The 25,118-nt window shown below is 50.2% G+C and overlaps 1 protein-coding gene across 1 annotated transcript in view; it reads right to left on the minus strand.

The window, feature by feature from the left end:
* The window catches only part of PRKDC (protein kinase, DNA-activated, catalytic subunit), a 2,818,033-nt gene that overhangs the window by 1,505,763 nt on the left and 1,287,152 nt on the right, over nt 1-25,118 (minus strand). Inside the window, exon 48 of the mRNA XM_086965729.1 lies at nt 15,609-15,728. Within this exon, the coding sequence (XP_086821855.1) occupies nt 15,609-15,728 (120 nt within the window). The remainder of the gene's footprint in view (nt 1-15,608; nt 15,729-25,118) is intronic.

Raw genomic sequence — 25,118 nt, forward strand, 5'->3', positions numbered from 1 at the left:
GGACAGGTTCGGGTGGAGGACCGTCCCCTGCTGCTACGACAGAAGGTCCTCCTGAAGAGGCAGACGAACCGGGGGATGGACTGACATACTGAGTAGCTCGGGATACCAGTACCTTCGTCCCCAGTCCGGAGCCACGAGGATGACTTGTGCCCGGTCGCGCCTGATCTTCTTCAGCACTCTGGGCAGAAGTGGTATAGGCTGAAAGGCGTACAATAGACCGCAACTCCACTCGCGACGAAAAGCGTCTCCGAGCGAGTCCCGCCTTGGAAATTCCAACGCGTAGAACTGATGACATTGCGCGTTCTCTTCGGTGGCGAATATATCTAACCAAGGCTCTCCCCACTGCAGAAAGAGACCTTGCCCACCGTCCGAGTTCAGACGCCATTCGTGATCCATCATGCACCGGCGGCTGAGTTCGTCTGCCCTGGCGTTCAGAGAACCTGCCATGTGTTGAACCACCAGGGTCACGCCCTGATGTTCCAGCCACTGCCAGAGGCGCAGAGCCTCCTGGCATAGGGTCCACAACCCCACCCCGCCCTGTTTGTTGCAGTACCACATGGCGGTGGTGTTGTCCGTGAACACCTGCACTACACTCTCTTGGACAGAGGAGAGGAATGCCTTCAGTGCTAGACAAATCGCCCGCAGCTCCAAAAGGTTGATATGGAGCTGGGACTCCACCGGAGACCAGAGGCCTCTGATCTCCGCCTCTCCCATGTAGCCTCCCCAGCCCTGGAGGGACGCGTCTGTCACAACTACGTGCTCCGGTTGGGGAAGGGAGAGGGATCTGCCGCTGACCCAATCGCGGTCCGTGATCCACCACTGCAGCTGTCTCGCAGTGCCCTCCGAGATCAGGACATGGTCGGACAGGTTGCCCTGATTCTGGGCACACTGAAACTTCAGGTCCCACTGCAGAGCCCACATCCGCCAACGGGCATGATGCACCAGAAGGATGCAGGAGGCCATCAGCCCCAGCGTCAACCTGACCGAAACCCGGGATAAAGGCTGAAAGATTGGAATGAGAGCCTGTATATCTCGAACCCGCTGTTCGGGTGGGTAAACCCGAAACTGCGCCGAGTCGAGAACCGCTCCGATGAAAAGGAGCTTCTGAGAGGGACACAGGTGTGACTTCGGCATATTGATGGAGAACCCCAGCTGGTGCAGGAGAACCGCCGTAGTCTGGAGGTGGCGGACGACTGTCTGGGGCGAGCCCGCCTTCAACAACCAGTCGTCGAGGTAGGGGAAGACTGAGAACCCTAACCTGCGCAGATGAGCTGTGACCACCGCCATCACCTTCGTTAACACCCGTGGGGCGCTGGTAAGGCCAAAGTGGAGCACGGTAAACTGAAAGTGCTCGTGGCCTACCGTGAACCGCAGGTAACGCCGATGGGCCGGCAGGACCGGGATGTGGAAATACGCATCCTGCAAGTCCAATGCTACCATCCAGTCTCCTGGGTCTAGGGCAACTAAGACCTGAGCCAGAGTCAGCATTTTGAACTTCTCCTTCCGGAGGAAGCCGTTGACGTTCCTCAGGTCTAAGATAGGGCGTAGTACCCCTTTACCCTTCTTGGGTACCAGAAAGTAGTGGGAGTAGCAACCACGTCCTACTTCTGGTCCAGGAACGCGCTTGATGGCCCCCTTGGCCAAGAGGGCCGAAACTTCCTCCTGCAGGAGCCGCAAGTGATCCCCTGATACGCGATGGTGTTGCGGTGGCATGGCTTGAGGAGTCGTCTTGAAGGGGATGGAGTAGCCCCGCCGGACGATCTGCAGCACCCACCTGTCCGAAGTGACAGTGCGCTAGTGAGAGTGGTGATGACGAACCCTGCCTCCCACTGGCGTCACATGGGCCGAAAAGCACGGACTAGGAGGGTTTAGAGGCGGATGCTGCGGGGGAAGGTGTGGACTGACCTCACCGGTTTCCCCGACCGCCTCCACGGTGGTTTCCACGGCCGCCGCCGCGCTGGATGGTAGTCTGCGGCGAGTGGCTGGCGGCACGCGTGGGGACACCCCTTCCTTGGCCACGAAAGGAGCGAAAGGCGCGGGCCGAGAGGCCCAAGGACTTGGCCGTAGCCCTGGAGTCCTTAAAGCGCTCAAGCGCGTGGTCTGCCTTGTCGCCAAAAAGGCGACGGCCATCGAACGGCATGTCATCAGAGTGTTCTGGACATCTGCCAAAAAATTGGCGGATCTCAGCCAGGGATGGCGTCTTACCGCCACCGTCGTAGCCATCGCTCTGCCCAGCGAGTCGGTGGTATCCAGCCCACACCTGATCGAATACTTGGCTGCATCTCGGCCCTCCACAAGGGCTTGGCCGAGTTTGGCCCGTACCTCCAACGGGCACTCTGGCAGCACCTCCGCCACCGTCTCCCACAGAGAGTGGGTGTAGCGGCCCAAGAGGCATGCGGTGTTGGAAGACCGCAGTCCCAAACTAAGGGAGGAGAATATCTTCTTACCATAATTCTCATACCTCTTGGATTCCCTGTCCGGCGGAGCCGTCGGGAATGCGGTCTGGGAATTAGAGGCCTGGATGACCAGACTCTCGGGGTGGGGAGGACAGGAAACATGGGTCGCCCGGAGCCGGGCGGTGGCGTCTGGCCACGTTCCTATCTACGGGCGAACCCGTAGCGGGCCTGGACCAAGTGCCCAAAAGAACGTCGGTCAAGGCCTCATTAAAGAGCAGCAGAGGCTCAGCCGAGCATGACTGCGGTTTAAGGACCTCTGTGAGGAGGTTAGTCCAACACCACGCCATAGGTTAGCCCCTCCTCCGAAGCCACGGTAGGAGGAGAGACAAAACCAGTGTCTGGAGAGGTGTCCAGGCCACTGGCCTCCCCAAGGGCTCCTGCCCAGTCCTCTTGAGACTGTCACTCCCTGGTCAGAGGGTCCTCAGACCCCTCCCAATCCTCCTCCTCACCCATCTCCTGAAACTCAGGGCTGTAATGCAATGGGGCCGGTTCGTAGAAGTGGATATCTCCAAACGGCGTCGGAACCGGAGCAAAGGAGGTATCGGGGACCTGACGGACCGACGCCGGGGGAGCGTAAGGTCGACCGGTGACGATCCAGAGCCCGTGGAAGGTCCAGCGGAGTCCCGCGGCACCGGGCCCAAAGGCGCCGGGGCCGCTGGTCCTTGCGGCGCCGGCGGCATCAGGCCGAAGCACCCGACGGCGTCTGGGCCGAAGCCCCCGACACGCTACGGCCCCCAGACGGGTCCGCTGGGCCCGAAGGTGCCGCGGAGCCTGTCGGAGGAGAAAGGGACCTCATGGCCATGAAGAAGCGCTCAATCTCCTCCGGCGTCGCGTCCTGCCAGGGACCGGAGGGTGTGGGGCGGGACGAGACACCCGCGACTCCGAAGGAGCCGCGTGGGCGGTGTCACCCGAACCCCCGGCCGCATCGCGCGAGCGTCGGGGGGAGTCAGAAGAGCGATGACGCCTCTTCGACTTCTTGTGCTTCTTACCTGACGACGACTTCGAACCGGAGGAGTAGTGCCGACTCCCGGAGCTGTGGTGGCTCCGTCCCCGCGACCTGTCCCTCGACCTCCTGTGGGACCGGGACCTCACGCGGCGCGGGGCCGACTGCCGGAGTTCGAGTCGCCTACGGGACCGCTCCCGCTTGGCTTTCGAAGATAGGGCCCGGCATTTGGAGCAGGCCTTGTCGTCGTGGTCGACGCCTAAACAGGTCAAACACAGGTGGTGGGGGTTCGTGACCGACATCATGCGGTCACACTCCTCACAGTGTTTAAATCAGGGCATCCCTAAGGCACCGATCGGAGTCGTTAGACTTCGAAGAATGATCAAAAAAGATCAAAATGTTAGTCAAAAAGTGACTTTGGGTAACTGCTCTTTCCAGATCTGCGCTGGCTGGCGCGGAAAAAAGAAGAACTGATGTCAGCACGCGGAGGCGGAGTCTAAGTACTTAGACAACGTCATCACGGCGCCCACGACGCCGACGGACGCGGAGCCGCAGACGACGCCTACCGACACGCAAGGGTACTGCTACGCAAAAGTTTCCGGATCCAGTCTGACGCCTGGGGATATTCTAAGGTAAGGAATCTATCACTAACGTGTCTCTTTCACTAGTGGCAAAGGGGCGGCCGGATGCAGCGTGCCAAGGAGGCATTGGGGACCGTATGGATTCCAATGGAGATCTCAGTTTTGGAAAAGATGCTGGAGAGTCAGTTAGGGAGGCTTCCTGAAGGTAACCACCAGTTGGAGAGGTAAGTTTGGTTCTTGGGTGATGCCTGGACACCATTGGTTGGGCCACGCAAGGCAGTGGGGCATCGGGTGCAGGGGTGTCTTTAGGCATCAGATTGTCTTAACAGCTCTGTTCACAGTCGGGGGGCCTTCAGGTTGAGGCTGCAGGTGTCGACTTAAAGCTTGAGGGGGATCACCGGATCCCAGGTTAGGATCATTAGGGGACCCCCTCGTGGTGTTGGGCCACTCGAACTCAGGTAGTGGGCATCAGGTGGAGAACCATGGAGCCGCCTGGATCCGGGTTCTGGTCTTAGAGTCTTTGTTGTGCAAATCAGGTGCTCACGGGAGACAGAGTCTGTAAGGTGAGTGCCTGTCAGGTCCTCTATGCCCTCGGGGGCTGCTGGACATGCTGGGATTCTTGCTGTAGGCAGGTCAAAGTTGGGACAGGTGGTTAGGGCTGGGGCAAAAGCAGTAGGTGTCCTCTTCTTCTTTAGTCAACATGGCTTGTGGGTCCTTCTTTCTTCCTCGAATCGGAGGAGGCAAGGTTCAGGGTACACCCCCTATTGAGCCACCCTCCAAAGGGAGGGAGCATGAGCCTCTACCTAATTGGCTGAGTCCCATCATCTGATGGAGGGGACTGATGTGTGTTTCACCTCCCCTCCCCCACATGAGGGGTGAGGTGGGTACACCTCTTTTCCTAGATTGGTTTCCCTGCTGATTCTCCCACCCAAAGTGAGGACCAGAACTGTGGGAGTCAGTTGCTGGGGGCAGCAAAAGTCAGGGACAGCTTCCAAAGGCAGCAGACCTTTGAAGCTTCCCCTTTCGTGGACCCAGCCCATCCTGGAGGAGGGGGCATAACACTTCTGCCCAGGAAGGGCTTTGCTATTGGACCCAGAGAGTGGAGGCTCTCTTCCCAGGGGTCCAGAAACCTGTATGGTGGTGGCAAATAGTGGGCAGCCATTCAGGAACCATTCCAGGGCGAGTCTATTTTCAGGGGGCATCTAAGATGCCCTCTGAGTGCATTTTACATTAAATTCCACACTGGCATCAGTGAGGGTTTAATGTGCTGGATCTTTACTACGAAACTTTACAGTTTTTAGTAGAGCCATTAAGGAGCTGTGGAATTCATAATGACCAACTCTCAGACCATATACTCTTTATGGGTTCACTACACTTATAATGTGTAAGAGTTGACTTAGACACTGTAGGGGTACAGGGCTCATGCCTCTGTACCCTCTCCTTAAGGCTAGTGCGCCCCGCTAGAGGGGTGACTTACCTATGCCTCAGTTAGTGGATTGCAAGCATGGCACACAGGGATACATCCCCCAACCTCAGATACAGTTCGGGGCAACGACGGAGAGAGCGTGGCCTCCCTTACTTTGAGCTTGGTCCAGGTGAGGTGAGGTAATTTCTCCTGTCAAGAAGGGTGATTGATACACCAGCTGACATGGAGGAATAAGAGTATATATCCTTTATGATGTCACTGTTTTTGTTTTCTCTATTACTTTGAGTGTACTTTTCACTAGCAGTAGCAAAGGTTTTTAAGAACAGAGGCCCTGAAGAAAGCCAAGGGAGTTAATCCCCGACCTGGCAGAAACATGTTGGCCCCTAAGCAGTCATTTGTTTACACTGTGATTTTGCACTGTTCTGGTTTTTAAACAGAAAGAGGCTTACAGACATTAAAGTTTCCTTACTGTGGAGGCGCTAGGGGGCGCACAGCGAGATGGCTGCCTGAGCAGCAGCTCCGCCGGGCGATCGTCAACTTTGTGGGATTTCGCCGGTATCGCCCCGGCCGCCCGCTCCCCGAGCACTTCAACAGATGGGGGAAGTGCTGCTGCATTAGATGTGGAGCAGAAAGCCCCCCGACCGGCGTGGATTACAAGTTTAATCGCCGGTAAAAGCTATGGAGCGTCCGAGTGCCTGACAAGATGGCCGACGCTGGGGGACGGATGCGCAGCTAGAATGGAGCAGGCAGACTTCAATCGTCCATTTACGCCACAAACAGCGTTTCAGAGGTAGGGTCTTGATCCCTGGACCTTCCGGTGCCGCTACCCTGCCCTTTCATACTACAGGGTACCGGGGACCCCCTCAATGACACCGAGGCTCATGCCTGACAATATGGCGGCTGCTTCCGAGAAAACGCGGGCATAGCTGACCCCTCTCCAGACATCGCGCATATGCCCCGGCCTTGCCGATCCTCCGGAGTGGCTGCGGAGGTGATTGCTGTCTGTAACGCAACCAGCGGGGACTGCAGGATTGATCGCTGGCGAAAGTTGAGGCGCGTCCGAGTGCCTGACGGATAACCAGCGCTGGATGACAGACGCGTGACCAGAGTGAGGCGGGCAGTCTACGCTCATCCGTCTGCGCCAACTACAGCACTTCAGGGGTAAGGCCTTGCTCCATAAACCTTCCGGTGTCGCTGTCCTGCCCCTTCAGCCTGCAAGAGAACAGTGCACCTCTTCAATAGCGCCGAGGTTAGTGCCTGACAGAGTTGCGATGGCTGGCTGGTAACCACATGTATATCTGACCCCTCTCCAGTCGGCGCGCAAATGCCCCGGCTTTGCTGATCCACCAGAGCGGATGCGGAGGTTTGCTGCCTGACGCGAGACTGTACCTGCACGGAGGGCATACAGGCTACGCTGGCTGACTAACGACATTGTACACAGTGTGCGAGCGAGGTGCCCGCTGCAACCACACGCCACCTCGAGGGACGGTGAGGCCCGGAAGCTCATTAACACGGTGCGCTGCCACAACCTCTCGCACATTCTGTATTGCTGAGTGGCCACTGGCCGGCCACGTTGAGTAAAGCTGCTGTACGGCGGGGCGACCAGCGATCAACCACACCACCTCACGCCCAGGCAAGTGTCAACTCTGCCCCCTGCGCAACGCTGTGGGACGGTATAACACACGACGGACGTACCAATTGTGGGGATCACCACGGCGACGGCGACCAGAGTTACGAGGGCATCGGGGCCCACGAGCAGGAAGACAGTATCCCCGAACACCACCATGGGTAAGCCGGACAAGCAACAACAGAAACTGTCATTTGAGGCCAAAAAGGCGCAGAAGCCCACCGACGAAGTTGTGGATGATGGCGATGGTGCAGGGCCTGTGCCCAACAATAACATAGAAAAGATCCTATTGGCGATTCAGTCGAATCTGCAGGACATTAATGGCAAGCTGGATAACCTAACTTGCAGAATGGACGGCATGGCGGCACGGCAGGAAAAGCATGGCGAGCGTCTGGATGAGGCCGAAACACGCATCTCCGCGGTCGAAGATGAGGCGCGAGCCTCCACCTCAAAGTGCGCAGATATGGAACGACTCCTGGAGGTGATCAGAGCGAAGGAGGAGGATTTGGAGGCGCGCTCGAGACACAACAACGTACGGATCGCGGGCCTGCCGGAGACCACCAACACAGGACGGATGGAGACCTACGTGGAAACGCTATGTAAGGACCTGTTCGGTGCTGAGGCCTTATCGCCCCTATTCATCGTGGAGCGAGCACATAGATCGCTGGCCCCGAAACCACCTCCTGGCGCCACGCCGAGACCGATTGTGGCGCGAATCCTCAACTACCGCGACAGGGACACGATCCTTCGACTAGCGAGAGAAAAGGGGAAGATTCAGCATCAGGGAAACTCCTTGGAGTTTTATCCTGACCACACGGTTGCGGTCCAACAGGCCCGGAAAGAATACACCACAGTGAAGGCCAAATTACGTGATTTGAACATTGTGTACTCGATGATGTATCCGGCGCGCCTAAGGGTGGTATGGAAAGAGAAAGCGATTGTACTGGCGACACCAAAGGCAGCACAAGAATTTGTTAAGAAGGTGCAACGCGAGATGAGGGACAACTCGCAAAATGAACAGCATCGTGACTCGGACTGAAGGCATTGGATTGATTCTTAGTCGGCCAATGGTGAGTTTATTGTTCTGTCCGAATACATGCGTTCTAGCATGACCACTGTTGTCCACACTTGTAGGGCTCACATGACTCTGATCTCCTGAGTGAACAACTGTGGTGTTGATACAGCAAAGACTGCGTGATTGGATGGAGGGGGCCTCTTGGGGCAAAGAGACTACTGTTCGATAATGTGGGGGTAATACTGACTTTGGATTGTAAATGCCCCGCGATCCATGCCCCCCCATTTGTGCTGTACTGACCAACACTGACAAGCAACAATGGTGCCATTTGGCGGTTGTACTGTGTGGCTCGGTTCACATATAGTGGGCCGCTGATTCCTATGTGATATACTTTGCTTACTATGCACTAGCTTTAACGCGCTTCAATCACAGCCTACCTTTGCGGTTTCTGATACACTGTGTGTGGCGATCGGCACATGTGGGGGGCGGAGGGGTATATTCTTTGCTGTTCAAATAATGGACCTACATTGAGGTCGCACTGCTCCAGGCATGTTGTTAATTCTGCGGCACTGTTGATGTGTGCTCGGGGGCGGTGGGGGGGAGCGGCGAATGATCACCTAAATTGCGTGCCATACAGCTTATTTAGTATCGCCCACACCCGTACACCGGGTGGAGAGTTGTGCCCCTGGTGGACCTCTGTGAGGGTATAACCCAATAAGAGTTTGGTTCTGGGCACTGTAGTTATGGTTGTGAATTTTACGGTATGGTGCACTGAATGGGGATGGCTTCGGCAGGTTGGGGTTGCTGGAGTGGGTGGGATAAGGGGTGGCGGGTTGTTTGAATGTATATATAGACCGACAGAGTATGACGTATCTCTTCACGCTGGTTCCCCGTTGGTTCTGGCTACCGCTGTACCGATTAGGACTCCTACTGGGGAGAAGCTGGCAATTCCTATACAGTTGACAGGGGGGACGCTGTCATGCATTGTTTTACTCAAATTTGATGGGGTCAAGGGATTCGGGTAGAAGCAGCTTAAACATTCTCACTTGGAACGTTAGAGGATTCTCGCAGCCACGTAAAATAAGACAGATCTTCGCCAGCCTGACAAGGTGGAATGTGGACATAGCATTCCTACAGGAATCTCACCTGACACCACACACACACACTCATTTGGGGTCAAGGTGGGCGGAGGGGGTTTACAGGGCCTCATACTCTTCCTACTCTAGAGGGGTGATCATTTTGGTAAAGCGTGGGGTGGGGTTTGAGACTCACACTGTAACACAGGACCCATCTGGTAGATTTGTGCTGGTATCAGGTACATTGAGAGGCCAGCGAGTAACGTTGTTGAATGTGTACGGTCCAAACACGGACGCCCCGGACTTCTTCCGGGAGGTGTGGGAACACTTGCAAAAACACAATAGCACACACATATTATGTGGGGGTGACTGGAACATGACCCTCCGTGACGGCTTGGACCGATCATCTAATTCCGTAGAACAACACAAGCAGTCGCGCCTACTGGTGGGTCACATGATGAAAGACCTGGGTTTGGAGGACCTTTGGAGGTTGAGAAACGCTGACGCATCTGGGGCTACGCACATAACAGCTTCACATAACAGCTGGTCCAGGCTGGATTACTGGCTAGGCACCAAGGACCTGGCGCTGTGGGTTCGTCACCTGCAGGTGCTGCCCCGCACACTTTCGGACCACAATCCCGTCCTATTGCAGTTGGAAATTCCACGATACATACCCCCTCCCTTCCAATGGCGCTTTAACTCGCGTGCCCTAACTGACACGGTCTATGCAGACACCATTAAAAGGGCGATAAAGGATTATTTTGACCTTAATGCTCCGTCGACTGACGACCCTTGCATCCTTTGGGAGGCATTCAAAGCCACGATCAGATCAGAGGGGTCTGTATTAGCACCACTTCGGGGGTTCTTAAGGATATTAGGGCCCAAATACGTAGATGCGAGCAGCAGATGAGGGACCTGGAATCCCTGTATGAGTCCACTCAAGATGTCTCCCACCTGGCTAAACTACGGGAAGTGCACACTGAGCACGCAGACTTTCTTGAATCCGAAATGAAGTACCTGAACCGTACGCATGTGGCTAGAGCCTTTGGAGAAGGGGGTAGGCCGGGAGCATTTTTGGCTCGGAAAATATGTACAGGTCGAGGTCCAACTGCGATACTTAGGGTGAAGACCAAGGAGGGAGAACCACAGACTCATGCTGCAGACATATTGAAATGCTTTGTTAATTCCTTTGGGTCACTCTACAGGTCCCAACCCACAGCCCCGGCTGCTGACACATATGACTACCTGCACGATGTGGCGATTGGTTGGCTGTCGGATGCGCATAGGGAATACTTAGCTAGGCCTATCACGGCGGATGAGGTAACTGAGGTAATAGGTTCGCTGCAGAATGGCAAAGCACCTGGCCCGGATGGGTTTACCTCGGAATTTTATAAACAGTATGCGGACATTCTCGCACCACACCTAGTGGACATGTATGGCACCTCATTTGAAAAGGCGGTGCTCCCCCCCACGCTACGCGAAGCCATGATCATCGCTCTCCTCAAACCATCTAAAGATCCGGAGGAGTGCGACTCGTACCGACCACTGTCACTAATAAACGTTGATTCGAAAATCCTTGCGAAACTTATCGCAAAGCGGCTGTCACCCCTGATGACCAGTTTGGTCCTGCCGGACCAATCTGGCTTCGTGCCCTCCAGATCAACCACGCATAACACTAGGACTCTATTTGCACTCTCGCACTACCTACAGCCTTCGGTCAAAGCGGTGGCGGTCATGCTCGACGCTGCAAAGGCGTTTGACTCCATTGAATGGCGATATATGATCACCGTCCTAAATAGAATGGGGTTTCCTAAGCGATTTGTGCAGTGGGTCTCCCTGCTTTACACGAAACCACGTGCCAGGGTTAGAATCAATGGATACGTTTCGGATCAATTTGCAATTGAGCGAGGAACGAGGCAGGGCTGCCCACTCTCGCCGCTCTTATTCGCATTGGCACTGGAACCTCTGGCCTGTCTGATACGACAGAACTACAAAGATTCGGCGCTACACTTCATAGCCAGGCCGCTTCACATATCATTGTATGCGGACGATATGCTACTGTATGTCCGTGACCCTGAGACTCACCTGAACACACTACTCCGGGAATACATCAGATTTGGGGGACACTCGGGTCTAGCTATAAATTGGACCAAATCCTCTATAATACCCCTCACTGACACCACCTCCCCCTTTGTAGTGGATTTCCCGCTCGAGTGGCAACAAGACCCGATCAGATACCTAGGGGTCATGTACCATAGAGATCCGGAAGAGGTGCTGAGGGCGAACTACGGCGTGGTACTCTCGAAACTGGAGGACAGTATCCAGCGCTGGATACATCTGCCCCTCTCACTAGCCGACAGGATAGCAGTTGTTAAAATGAACATATTGCCCAAACTGCTATACCTGTTTAACAACATCCCAATCACGCCTCCGCAGGCTATATTCCGTCGGATAAACTCCCTGGTGAGGACCCTGATTTGGGCTGGCAAGCAGGCCCGTGTGGATCTGAGGACTCTTACACTCCCACTTGCGCAGGGTGGTTTCAGTGTGCCTGATTTCCTCCTATACTACCTATGTGCGCAGGCGCAATACGCGGCGTATTGGTACCATGCGATTCCATACCTCACCCATGTGGCTATAGAGGAGAGTGATGCACATCCTGTTCCCCTCACAGCAATAATCTCACATACATGCCCCCCGCTACATGCTAGGGATATTAACACGGTGGATACTACGGTCAAGGCTTGGCACAGACTAGGGCAGCTGGCTCATAAGACCCCACTGTATGCGCCGGCCATGTTGCTACACCATCATCAGGAGCGGTCAGTCACTGGGGAGGGTGTCGGAATGTCCCTACTGAGCAGAGCTGGTATTGACAGGATGGGGGACGTGTTTCAGGGTGGCGAGTTCGTGGGCCTTGACAAACTGGGATATGTTCAGAACCAAACATCCATGTTTCGCTTTACATATTTCAGACTCACTAGAGCCTTGAGGGAACACTACCCAACGTTCCCTTCGGAACCTGAATGCCTTGCACCACTACAATTATTGATCACAACTAACGATTTATCACACCTAGTGTCTAGACTTTATTCAGCTGCACAACTAGAACTAGCTGGACACACGTCGAAGGCAAAGGGGCGGTGGGATGCACTACTAGACCATTGACTGATGAAGAATGGGCTAGCACTTGCGCCCTGACACAGATACTGACACCCAATGGCAATTTGAGGATTATTCATTTTAAATTCCTTCACCAAATTTATTACACGCCGACAAAACTGCTTCGATTCGGGTTACAGGAGGAAGATAGACGCAAAAGGTATAACAGGGAGGGAGCGAACTTTGCGCATCTGGCATGGGACTGCGCCAAGATAGAGAGTTACTGGGTGGAGGTCACTGCCACATTGTCTGTTATTCTGGAGGAGGAGGTGCAATGTACGCCCAAAGTCTGCTTGCTGGGAATAGTACCACAGTTCAGGGCTTTGAAGCGCAAGTTTTGTGCAATAGCATTATTATTGGCAAAGAGGCAGGTGGCACAATGCTGGCACAGTCGCAAGGTGCCGAAGGTGAAAACATGGTTGCATGACATGTCCACCTGCCGAGACAAACTACAAACTTATGAGGAGTTATTACCGGCAAAGTCCAGACCAAAAAGTATTTGGGGTTATTTGGAGGAGTATCTTGCTTCCCTACAGGATGATGAGGAGATCCGACCCTTGGATTGAATTGATTGGACAAATGGATGGGTAACAGCAGGTATATGAGCAGGGTGGCGGCGGGAATTTGGAGGGAACTGTAACTATCATTACAACTGAAGTGTAGCATGTGAAGGTTACACTGTACGGTCTAAGTTGGGGAGTGTTGTTATATTGTTCTTGTTATAAAAAGAGAAAAAGTAAGACTCACTTCCTTTACCAGCTGGTAGCCATACATAAGACACGCGACAGAGCTCTGCATCGTACTGCAGAGGTGTTCATATGTAACAATCATTTACAATGTTGGTTACTGATATTAACGTAGCGAGCCGGCCCCAGGGTTGTAGGCTCATGCTGTGTCAACTGCTTTGTGATTAATAAAGGTCTTACACAAAAAAAAAAAAAAAAAAGTTTCCTTACTGTGAGTTCTCTATTCCTTTTTAACTTCACGTTCCCTACACTTTCACTCTTTGCACTGCACTTGATCCCATTTAGTGATCCCACGCATGGTCAGCATGTGATTGTGGGTTTGACCCCAGTCCTGTCAGGCGGATCTGGAATTAGTCTCAAATGATCTAGAGACAATCCAGCCCTGTACTGTGGATGGCCAGATGAGAAAATTAGATCACTAACAAGATTTTGATGGTAATCCATCTCTGGATCTTGGGTCTCACCTACTTTTGCTGGTGGTCATATGCATTGGTTTGTAAACTCTGTAAGATGACTATGTACTTATTAAATCTAGTACTTTCATGACTTAATAATTAGTATAGTCTTTAGAGCCCCGTTGTCTCTTTTGTGATTCCAGACCCCCAGGTTTTTGTGTATTCAAACACAGGGATGTGTGCCATGAGGACTCTTCACTTTTCTCTGCACCAAAACACGTAGCCTGCAGTGGCAGTGTATGGGTGTGTGTGTGTGTGTGTGTTAAAGTGTAGGGCCTTACAGGGTGGCAGAAAAGGTCCTGCAGCCCTTAGAGGCAATTTGTGGTCACAGTGCCCTTGGTACCCATGGTACCTTTTACAAGGGGCTTACCTGTGGCCGGGGATGTGACAATTGTGGATACAAAGGTACAGACTAGGGCAAGAGCAGAGGCCCTGGGAACCTGATTGGCTGGGACCCAGGGCACATCAAGTCAGGTTACATCAGATGTCAGGCAAAAGGTGGGGGGTAACCATGCAAAAAGGTGCACTTTCATACACAAGTCTCTCTGAAACAATGCTGTGGCTTATTCACCAACAGCTAAAGGATGAACCATACAACCCATCACTATTTGTCATATGACTGCTCAGTCTGGATCTGTGGAAAATGTTCATTACAAGTTTATGTTGATGCTTCATGTATGCCCCCAAACTGATGCGCTCAGGTCTGAGACTGGCTTTCCTGTAGTGCAAGAGCACAAGAAATTTGATGAATGGATTTATATGTACACTGAAGCGAGGTTTAAGCCCCTTGGATATATGTTGCAAGGAAGACCAGCATGGATAGCATTAAAATAAAAGTTAAACAGCAAATATCACAAAAGTTTCTAATCTTCAGATGCCATATTCAAACCCAGACACACAATGTATTTGGGGAAATGGTTGTCAAAATATGGGTCTACCATTCTTGAAGAATGCCAGGGATGAAGGAGGACACATTCTTGGAAGTGAGATGTAAAGGTAATAAAGATGTGTTTTCTTGGCGTACATGACATGTGGAAAACAAAAAGGGCATCAAAGGGAAGGTTACATCAAAGGGAAGGTTGTACCATCTATATTGAGGTGAAAGTCAGTCCTATCACTTCCGGTGATAATGAACACAATTGCTCTTACGAATAATCATGAATCGTATGGCACCCATTTAAGTCAGAAACATTGTTTTGGTCCAAATCAACCCTTGGGTACATTTAAAAAGATTTATAATCTGCAGAATCCTCCATCAAAAGCATTTGAATTTATTACTGAAAATGGTTTCAGCAAGAGGGAGGGGGTCATGAGACTGACTGAAGAAACAGTGCGATGCAAAAGGATTCGAAAGAGAAAAACAATCATTGTGAACTTTTCTGCAGGCCTAATTAGGAGACGGAAATGAAAGAGCAATACTGTTCTCCAAAGTTCAGTGGCAAAAATCTAACTACTTACCCCGTCACAGTAATTCTGTAGATTTTCCAGTTGCTTATAACATTTCTAGATTTGGAGCAAATAACACTTCCTGAATTCTAGCTTTTCATGTCTCAGAAAAGACCAAACAAGAGGCCTTGGCAAATGTAACAGTCGTGCTATGTAATATTGCAATATAAGGTGAAGAATGAGGATATGGTATGAGGATATGGTATAAGGGTTAGGAGAAGGACACGCAGTAATAAATAAGGATGCAGTGTACGGTCCTGGACTCACAAAGAGCTTCTTGTCTCTCAAGCAGGAATCACATGAATTTGGAATAAAGAGAAGCCGGGTGTTGCAGAACATAATAAAACTATTACATTCTGATAAAGTCAAAATAAAGTGAGAAACACAATATGTTTTAGCTCATCAGGTCTCAGGTGGCTCTATATTGTTTTAAATATTATCCACACTCAAATGTGGATTACTAACTTGAGTTGCCAACATAATATGATCTAACACGATTTTGCTTTTTTGAACTCTGCACTGAAATAAAAAAATGAATGTATGAGTAAGTGCCGTAAGATACAGAAGAATTTTTAATGTGCAATTTAATTTTAAACTGTCTATACTGGGCATTGAAACTTATGTGTATACAACATGTTTTATTTTTTTCCATCAATGATTAGAAATATAACTTACTTCTTCTGAATTAACAACAAGCTTTGCTATAAAGAGACGAATGTTTAAAGGCGTTGATGGATTTGCCAACTTGCCATGCAGAAACTTCATCCAAGGTGGAAGATCTTGAGGAACCACACCCTAAATGAAAATAAAAAAAGATAATATTGAAAAAATGACTTATGCTAGAGCAAAAAAAAAAAGTTGCTTTGTTATAAAAGGCTACTGCTTTTCTTGAAGTCAGACACAACCTAGAACATGCCTCGTTTTCCATGCACCATCTACACATCCATACATCTAAGGGCTGTTTGACTCTATTTACCATTATGTGACATCCTGGAATGGGTCGTGAAGCATCGGACTGTCCATGGTAATTGGGGATTGGCCCATGGCAAGGAACCTAGAATGCTGGGAATGGCTCTGGTCCATGGAACCCTATAGGTCCAAATCAGGTGCTGACAAGTTTTGAGGCAGAGTAAAGGCTTTCCATTAAATTCTAGGTTGTTCTCGCACCCAGGCAAAAGTAATCCCACTGGATCTCTATGCTTCGAGGTTCACATATAAAAGAGTTTATAAAAACTATTGGAATGACGTTCAGGAGTTTCGATTAACCCAACAAGGTGCAGCATGAGCGAACCTGCATCTTGAAATGAAATAAAATTAATGTAAGTCTTTTTAGTCCCCCATCGGCTATTTGCTTGGGTCTTGCTGCCCTGCAACTGATCATTTTATCCAATTTGACAAATGGGAGTTGTTTATTGAGGACACATACAACAAGATAACTACTTTGTAATACCCCATACCTGCATGCTGAAAAAAAGAGTTTACAATTACAACCAAAGAAACATTAGGGTTAATAAAGAAGTCACGTTCATCTAAGGACACCAGGCCCAACAGGATTCCCATTAACGTAGTGAAAGTCAACCTGAATCTTTGGGCAGAAGGCATAAGTAAACTGTTTTTGTTTGTTTCACAGTCAGGTCAAACTCTTCCATCTTGGAAAGCTGCCGTAATCCATCCAATTTACGAGAAAGGCCTGAAACTTGAACCAAAGTCAAACTGTCTCATTGCGTCCATGGCTTTTAGCGATAAAATGGTAATCGAGCTGGATAAACTTTACATTAATAAAATCAAGTCATTACTTGGCCTTCGTCGTCGTTCTTCTCATTGTACTTCATTAGCCCTAAAACAGACTGTTATTTATGTGATTGTCATAATGCCATAAAAAAGTCACTGAAATATTATATATATATATATATATATAAAATGAGTTGCAATCATTAGTTGCTTCTAACTCTATAAAGAAAAGTGCAGGCATCAGTAAGGTTTTAAGCCAGAATAAGTTACTTCCTCTATCACCCTTAATAAAACTGACACAGTCATCTTGGGAAGGCCTTGTAAAGCAAGCTATGGAATCAACTTCGCCACAGACTAATTTAGCCCACTCACATGCTTATAAACACTCAGATTACATCTCAGCTAGGGTCTTATGGGGGGCCTTTAAAGACCTCAGCTGTGGTCTTAATGGGAGGCCTTTAAGGTGACTATTGGTGGTGGTGGGGGGCACGTATATGGTCACCAACTATGAGGTGATTCAATCATTGTCATGGTCTTGACTCTGGAGTGCCAAATAGAGGGCACAGATTGTCAGGCTCTAGACACACAGAAGACGTTTGAGAGAACCGATACCGATTGCAGGGTGAGCTCTATGAGGCATGTGAAACTCTATATCATCATGACGAAGATATAAACAGAGAGCCAATATGAATAGGGAAATATGCCAGGCCGGCTACTAGCATAATTGGTCAATAGAGCGAAGAGGAAATACCAGGAGTGGGGCGGTGGCAGCGGGCAATCGTCCTATCCACAGGATCCCCTGTGTTGGGCTTGGACCAAGTGTCCAGAAGGACGTCCATGAGGACTTCATTTAACAGCAGAAGGGGTTCAGAAGAGGAAGCCACAGGCTGAAGGACCTCTGTCAGGAGGTTATTCCTGACTGCCACCACAGGAAGCTCGAGGCTGTGGACCTTGGCTGCCCTCCTCACCATCAAAGCTTAGGAAGCTCCCTCCTCCATAGTCACAGTAGGGGGGAGCACGCGGGCTAGTTTCTGGTGTAGTGTCCAGATCACTGAAGGAACACCAGGAATGAACACATTGAACACCACAAAAGCTGATCATCCACATTTTGGTCTCCTGTGCAGTACATGTAGAAGTTCAAAACGTTACTATGGACAAGCCGATGAAGCCTCTCTTTCTAATGGGGTTGCAAAAAAAATTGGGCAGGTTAATCAAATTAATTGACTAATGGGGAAGGGTAATTCCAACTTTGGTAGGAAGGCAGCCCTAGATCTCAGCACCAACTTGCCTGAGAGAAAGTGGTGTAGGTAGATAGCATAAAAAGCACCTGTAGATCACTCATGCGGCACGCAGAACCGCAGTGATAAGAAAGATCACCTTTATTGACAGAAGTTGTAGTGCGCAACTTCCCCTGTTGCTGAGGCAAGAGGCCCTCCCATAAGAGAATGTTATAGGCAGGGGAAACCCAATAAACCCTAGTAGGCTTGGGCACTGTACGATTCAAGTCAAAGAATGCTACAAAGGACTTGTTTCAAAATTATTTAGTTTGATTAGTGAGTTGTACCAAAGTAACACACTCAGTAGTATCCACAGGATAACAATCTTATTGCACAATTGTAAATAAATTAATGGAAGGGTAAAGGAGAACACACAGAGCAAAAGAGTTATATTTCAAACAAAGTTTTTACTGCAAAAAGGTTTTGGGGAGATAAATACAAACAAATCAATGAGAGCAAAAAGTCATGAACAAAGATGGACAATGTTTTCTCTATAGTTCATAACTAAAAGCTTCAACTCCTTGTAAATGAAGCAAACAACCCAAATTAATCAATAAAAAGTGGTTGTAAGTTGGGGTCAAAAAAAACATTAAAGGAGATGATGAGGTGTCGACGTTTCGGTCTTGGCTGCAGTCGTCAATAAGACCATCATCAGGACGATATTTATTCAAATGCTGAAAGAACTCCCTTAAAAATTGAACGGTGAGACCATATCCGTTGGTCTAAGAAAGACTTGCTGTCCACGAATGAATTATTAAAAATTGAAAGGTGAGACCACATCCGTTGGTCTAAGAAAGACTGGCTTTCAAGTCAAGTCGAGAGAACAATCCGATCGTTTTGAAACAGCAGCTCGAACGGCATATGTGTATCCTGACTGGGATGGAGAAATTAATCGAGGTCCGCTTACCAACATCTGCTCAGCTCGTCCACCGTGTTGTTCAGGGATCCTGTTAGGTGGACGGCTGCCACAAAGATCGTTTGCAGGTCCAGACATCTCCAGAGAGGCAAAGCCATCTGACACTAGGCTGCCATGCTTGTTGCAATACCACATGGTTGTTGTGTTGTTCGTAAGGACCAGTATCAGGCTACCCTCTATAGCCAGCTGCAGCAGGAAAGCTTTCAGAACCAGGCACATTGCCCAAATCTCAAAAAGGTTGATGGGAAGCGGACTCTCTGCCAGAAGTCCAGAAGCACATCTGTTACAACTGTGACACCGGGGTGACTAGAGGAGAGTAGACAATTGACAGGTGGAGCTCATCTTCACATAAGATATTGAACTGTCTCCTGCAACCTTAGGACAGAGTCTGACATGCGGCTGTGATGATGGATCCACTTAAACCTTAGGTTCCATTGCAGGGCCAGCCTATGCCATCTTGTGTAGGGAACAAGGTGTGTGCATGAGGGTAGGTGCCTATGATGCCTCAAACATCCTCACTAAGACCCAGGACGAGCCCAAAATGACAGGATAATATCTTGAATGTCTCGAACCTGCTAGGACAGTGGAAAGGTTTTGGATACTACTGTGTCCAGGATAGCCCATACAAAGGAATTCCTCTTAATAGGGGACTCGTTGGGACTGTGGCTGGTTGAAGGGAAAATCGAAGAAGAACAAAAGCTAAGCTGTTGTAAGCCTGCTTTGAGTACTGAGTCTAAGTACAAATATGTATTTCCTGACCTCCAAAGATGCAACCACTGCCATCACTTTCATGAAAACCCAAGGGGCCACAGTAAGGCTGAAATGTTGCATGTCAAATTGAAAGTGTTCTGATCCTACTTGTGAATCCCTGGTAGTGTATGCAGGGCTGTAAGACAGGTGTATAAAAATATGAATCTGAAAGTCCAGGGGCAGTATCTAGTGCTCTCGATCCGAAGCAGAGAAATGTGCACCAGAATAAGCATTTTGAATGTGTCCTTCAGAAAGGCATTCAATGCAGGGAGGTCAATGTGAGAAGTTGGCCTGATATATAATGTTCACTATTCTAGTGAGCACTTTGTATCAGTTCAAACAACCCTTATTGATGATTGGTTGTAAGTCAACCTTATAGACCAGCTATCCTAGTAGCATGGATACGAGCAGTCTTAGGGCTAAACTCTAGAGGGCGTGTTAAGCCAGCTGTTATACCATCACATATACCCCTTGAACACCAAGTGAAAGGACACCACACAAGTGTTATGAAAATAAACAGTGTATTTATTTAGATCACAACAGCCCTGTACTCTTTATGAGGACAGGGTACTAAGCACACAACAAAACTCTTACGAAAATACTTTAAGTTGCACAATTTACACAAATGCCCGAGGGGCACGAAAAACCATATACTCTAAAAGTGGAATGCGAAATTACTAGCAGGTAAGTACTAATCTCATAGGGTTTGGAATCGCTAGGACTGGACTACTGAACCTTCAGGTTACTAGCAGGAGGCCTAGGGGACTCGGGTGCAGAGTGTGCGCTCTCACGCGGGATGCGGGACAAAGTCTATGGATGCTAGGAATTACAAAGTTAGTGATATCGGACGAATCCGACTAGGTAGAGCTGAAACGAAAAAGGATCTGGACCCTTGGACAGTGAGGCTATGCTGGGGCACCGAAATGCTAAAGTTACCTAGCCCAGGGGCTGCGGCTGCATAGGTCTGGAAAGACGTCGGGAATCCTCGTTGCAGTCTATGAAGCCTGAAAGCAGAAGTTGCTGGCAGGCGATCAGTGAAGAGATTCGGATGGATCCAAGCCTGGATCGAAGATAGAAGACACCTGTAAGCAGAGGGGACCAAGTTCTGAATCACTAGCCAGTGATTAGATGGGCACCAGGATGGCACCGGATGGAGTCACCTCGACCAGGTGAGTGGGCGACGCTGGGCTCTGCAGTCTCACGGACCAGGAGGCGTTGTCGGCGACCAGGATGGAGGTGCGAGCTGTCCCACGATGGTATCTGCTGTTGACGTCGCTGGACCCAGGATTGGGGCAACAAGTCTTGGCAAATGCAAGCCCACGCGGTGGACTCAAAATGGCGTCTGGAGTGGACCAGGAGGGTCCGGGGTGCTCCTCTTTTGGAGGGGAGCAAGAACCAGTCTGGAGCAACCAGACCAGTAGTGTTGATGTCGTCGTTCGTCGTCGGGAAGGCCACAAGCCAGCGGGCTAGTAGCCAGACAACGCGGTGAGCAGCAAAAAGCAGAAGGGCCCCACGCAGATCTGGTGGATGCTGGAGGGCTGAACTCGGTGCTGGAGCTGCTCAGGGTTGGGGCTTCTCGGACCCCAAAGCACTCACTCGAGGATCCCTCGGCGGTCGTGCTGGGCAAGCGTCGTGCAGTCTTGAAGATGGCCGGTCCCTCGAGGTCTCGTCGCACCCACGGATCTCAGCTGAGCTGTAGATGTAGGTAGAGGTCAGAGGTGCCAGGGAAGCCGGGTCTCGTCGTGCTGGTCAGTCGGATTCCGGAAGAAGGACGTGCAGCAAACCGCAGTGTTCTTGGATGGTGCCTGCGGGTGCAGGGTGACTACTCCTTAGCCACAAGGGAGAAATCTTGAGAAGAAGTCGAGAGTTCCTTTCGTAGAAAGTAGTTTCAGGATTCAAAGATGATCTAATTTGGAAGGGGGCCTGCTCCTATCTTTATACTAGGAAAAGGGGCTGGCACGCGACTAGGTCTTGCCCATGGGTGGGACCAGGAAGGGGGGTGGTTACACCCCTCTCCCGTTGCCGGACTTTCCCCAGCTCAGGGGCTGGTGTGCCCCTGGAACTGGTTCTAGCCGGCAGATGCATGGTGAGCACCGGGGTGCCACTTGCAGTCACCTTCCTCTAAAGCCCTGCCTACCCAGGTTACACAAAACCCTGTCTGGGATGGTGCTAGCACCGCCCCTGACAGGAAACCCTTTGTCCAAGCTCCCCTCGCTGGAAGGACGCCCAGCTGCAGGGGGTCAGACTTGTGTCTGTGGTGGCAGCATCCATTTTGTGATGCTGAGGCTTGAGTTAACTTTAACCGGGGTTCACAGTTACATACATGTTGTGTCCCTCTAGAAGGGTGGAATGCTAACCCCGTCGCCAGAATTGGCGAGGGGTTAGTATTCCAATTCGTATGACACCTTACTCGACATGTTTTGATAAAGCGATACCAGAGATAGCATATAACCGCGAAGATTATAATGCACTTAAGAGTATATGGTATGCGTTATCATGGAACAACTTTTAGGACTTGGTTCCGCAAGCTGCAAATGGGCTCAGCTCATGCCAAAGCACCATCTCACACGATTCCAAGCACTCTGCCTTCAGGATTGTCAAGGCCTGCCATAGGAGTGACTGATAGGAATCTGTGTGTCCATTTTAGGATTAGATATAGGCATACTATATCTAAAGCAAAGGGTGATTACACCACCTTGCCCCAGCTGTCGTGCAGCCAGTTGTGTCAGATTTAGATGGCCAGCCAGAGGTGGCATAATACATGCTGCAGCCCCTGGTAGGCCCTGGGTACACCCATGCCCTGAGTTACAGGGTCTGATAAGGTGGCCCAGTACCAATTAGATATGTACCTAGGGTACATGGAATCCATTTTAGAGAGAGAGCAGTAGGCCTGGGGCCCTGAATAGCAGGGCCCCAGGTCAACTAAGTCGGAAAACCAGCAAAACACCAGGCAAAAAGTTGGGGGTAACCATAGTCAGGTATCCACCTTCCTACAGTCAAGTATAAGCCTAAAGCCTCAGTTGGAACAAGGAGCAGTGCCTATAGCATCCCCTGCCTCTTTCCGAGTCCAACACCTGCTGAATGGAACCTTTGGCCAGCAGGAGATGGACTTCTTGCATCAAGATCGCAGCACGGTCTGATGGAATTCGCTGTGGTGGGCAGAATAAAAGGTGGAGACGGAATGAAAGGCAGGGTGTAGTCCCTTTCATATGTAAAAAGCATGGGTTTGACATGATGGAGGGATCGCGAGCCTGAGTGGCAAATCAAAGCAGCACTGAGACTGCTGCAGCAGGCGAGGAAGAGTTGGAGGATTGCTGTCCTGCTGAAGTGAATAGCATCAGCTACCAACATTCCTTCTGCCCTCAAAAGGGCGGAGTTTGCTATTGCACAGGCTGTGATGGTTGATGGCTGCCAGAAAGGTAGACCTCTGGAATAGTCTCTAAACTTCCTGGACTGCTGGTGGAATTGTCTAGCTGGGGACATTAGCCCCAAGGATTGAGTAGTGATGCTGCTACGTTTGAAACGTTAAAGCCCCGAGTCAGCTTTCTCTCTGAACAGTCTTGAGCCATTGAAGGGCATGTCCATAAGGGATGCTCAGACATCCCCTGAAGACCCAGTTAATCACATTATATCAAGCACTCAATGATGCCAAAGGCACATCTTATGCAATGAGTAGTATCCAGACCTACCCCAAACATGGTTTGCAGTGCCTTGGCCATCCTGGATTGTATGGGGCAGTGAGTTACTGAGTTCCCAGGGAATGCCATCAAGATCTCACTAGCCAGGTCTCCTAATGCCTAGGTGTTCATGACCAGAAAGCACACCACATTCAACAATCATAAAGCCAGACTAGCTAAGGTAACTTTTTCTTGCCAAAGGCATCCATACATTTCAACTCCCTTCCCAGCATATTTGAAGGGAAAGCAATCAGACTGACTTTACTTGTGTACACCTGCTCCACAGGGATTTCAACAAGTGGATGTCTCCTACAAAAGAAAGGGTCGCTTGCAAGTTCTGTCTGGCCATAGGCTGGCTGACAGGAGGGGCAGTGCATGGCTACGAACAAGCGGCCATGAGTGTATTTGTAATGACATTAAATGCTAAAAGTAGGTCAGATGAAGTTGGCTCTGGTTGAAGAATTTCAATCAATAAATTGTCTTTGATTTGTAGAGCAGGCAACTGCTCCTGCTACTTTTCACACTACTAGAGTGAAAGAAGCACTTCCACTGGAGGGCAACGTGGAGAGTTCAGCCAGTCTTTAATGAGACCATACAATTCCAATAGCATTTTGCAAGTCTAAGTATAGCCTTTCATCAGTGTAATGAGGGTGGAGCAGACCGTCCGCCTTGTCTTCATCATAAGTGTTCTGAAGGACATTGGGCATGCCCTAGACCTCATCAGAGTTAGGGTCGAAAATGGCCTCTATTCTCTGACAGTACTGGCATCAAGGTAGAGGCTGAGGCTGAAGATCTGGCTGCAGAACTATTAGTTGCACCGTAGTTATTTCATAGCAAAAGACCGGCCTAGGCCGGGACGATGTTTTCAGGGATCAGACCAGAGCATCACAATGGGACCCAGTGGTGGGGTTGGCATTGGCACAAAAGGAACTGCCATGGACCCTTGGCCGAGGATGAAAGTCTGGACTGAATTTGGTAAAGTCCTGGAAATGGAGCCTGAGAAGGCAGCCAGCATTCGGGAAGAAATCACTAGCAGAAGTCCATCTCAGGACCGCTGCAGCATAAAGATGCAGCAGGATGAGCAGAAAGTATTTGCAAAATTTGCAGCATAGTCTCCTCGAAAGCTGCTATTTGCAGCGAAGTTGACGTCAGGCCTGAGAAACTTAGGAGCAAATGTGGAACCAGATCTGAGTCAGAAGACACCAAACTCTTTGAATGACATCCTTGAGATTTCTCACCAGACACCGAAGAAAAGGATGGGGATGGGTCCCTTTTGGCTTTCCTGAAGTTCTAGTGCTCTTTCAACTTTAATATGCTGGAAAACTTTAAGTGAGAATGGGATGTCATGCAGGACTGACCTCATGACTATGACTGATCCTGTGACTTGTGACAGGACATCTTTTTCGAAAGTGACCTCTTCTTATTTTTGGTGGCATAAAGCTTTGCCTTCCGCAAGCAGATTGCCTTTGGGTGAATGTTTGTTCACTTACTGAGCAATTATGAGTCATGTCCACAACTCAAGCACAACAGGCATACACTGTGAGGGACCTTGACTGAAATTTGAATCCCGTTGCCATGGCACAGCTTGAGTTGTATTGTTTTAGGTGGACACATGCTCCCTGGTAGACTATTTGTGATAATATTGGAGTCATCTTAACGCGACAAATTTGGGAACGGTACTCCGGATACACATCAAATGGCACAGGAAGAAAAAAAGTGACATTAGTGCACAGGATGGCACTTACATTCATTTCTGCTCAGTCACTTCTGAGGTCATAGGTAGTCAGTGCAGAGCCACAGGACACCACTAACTGCCATGCAGGGAGCCTTATTA

This window comes from Lissotriton vulgaris, chromosome 4_1 (genome assembly GCF_964263255.1).
Source record: "Lissotriton vulgaris chromosome 4_1, aLisVul1.2, whole genome shotgun sequence".
In the NCBI taxonomy this organism is placed as follows: Eukaryota; Metazoa; Chordata; class Amphibia; order Caudata; family Salamandridae; genus Lissotriton; species Lissotriton vulgaris.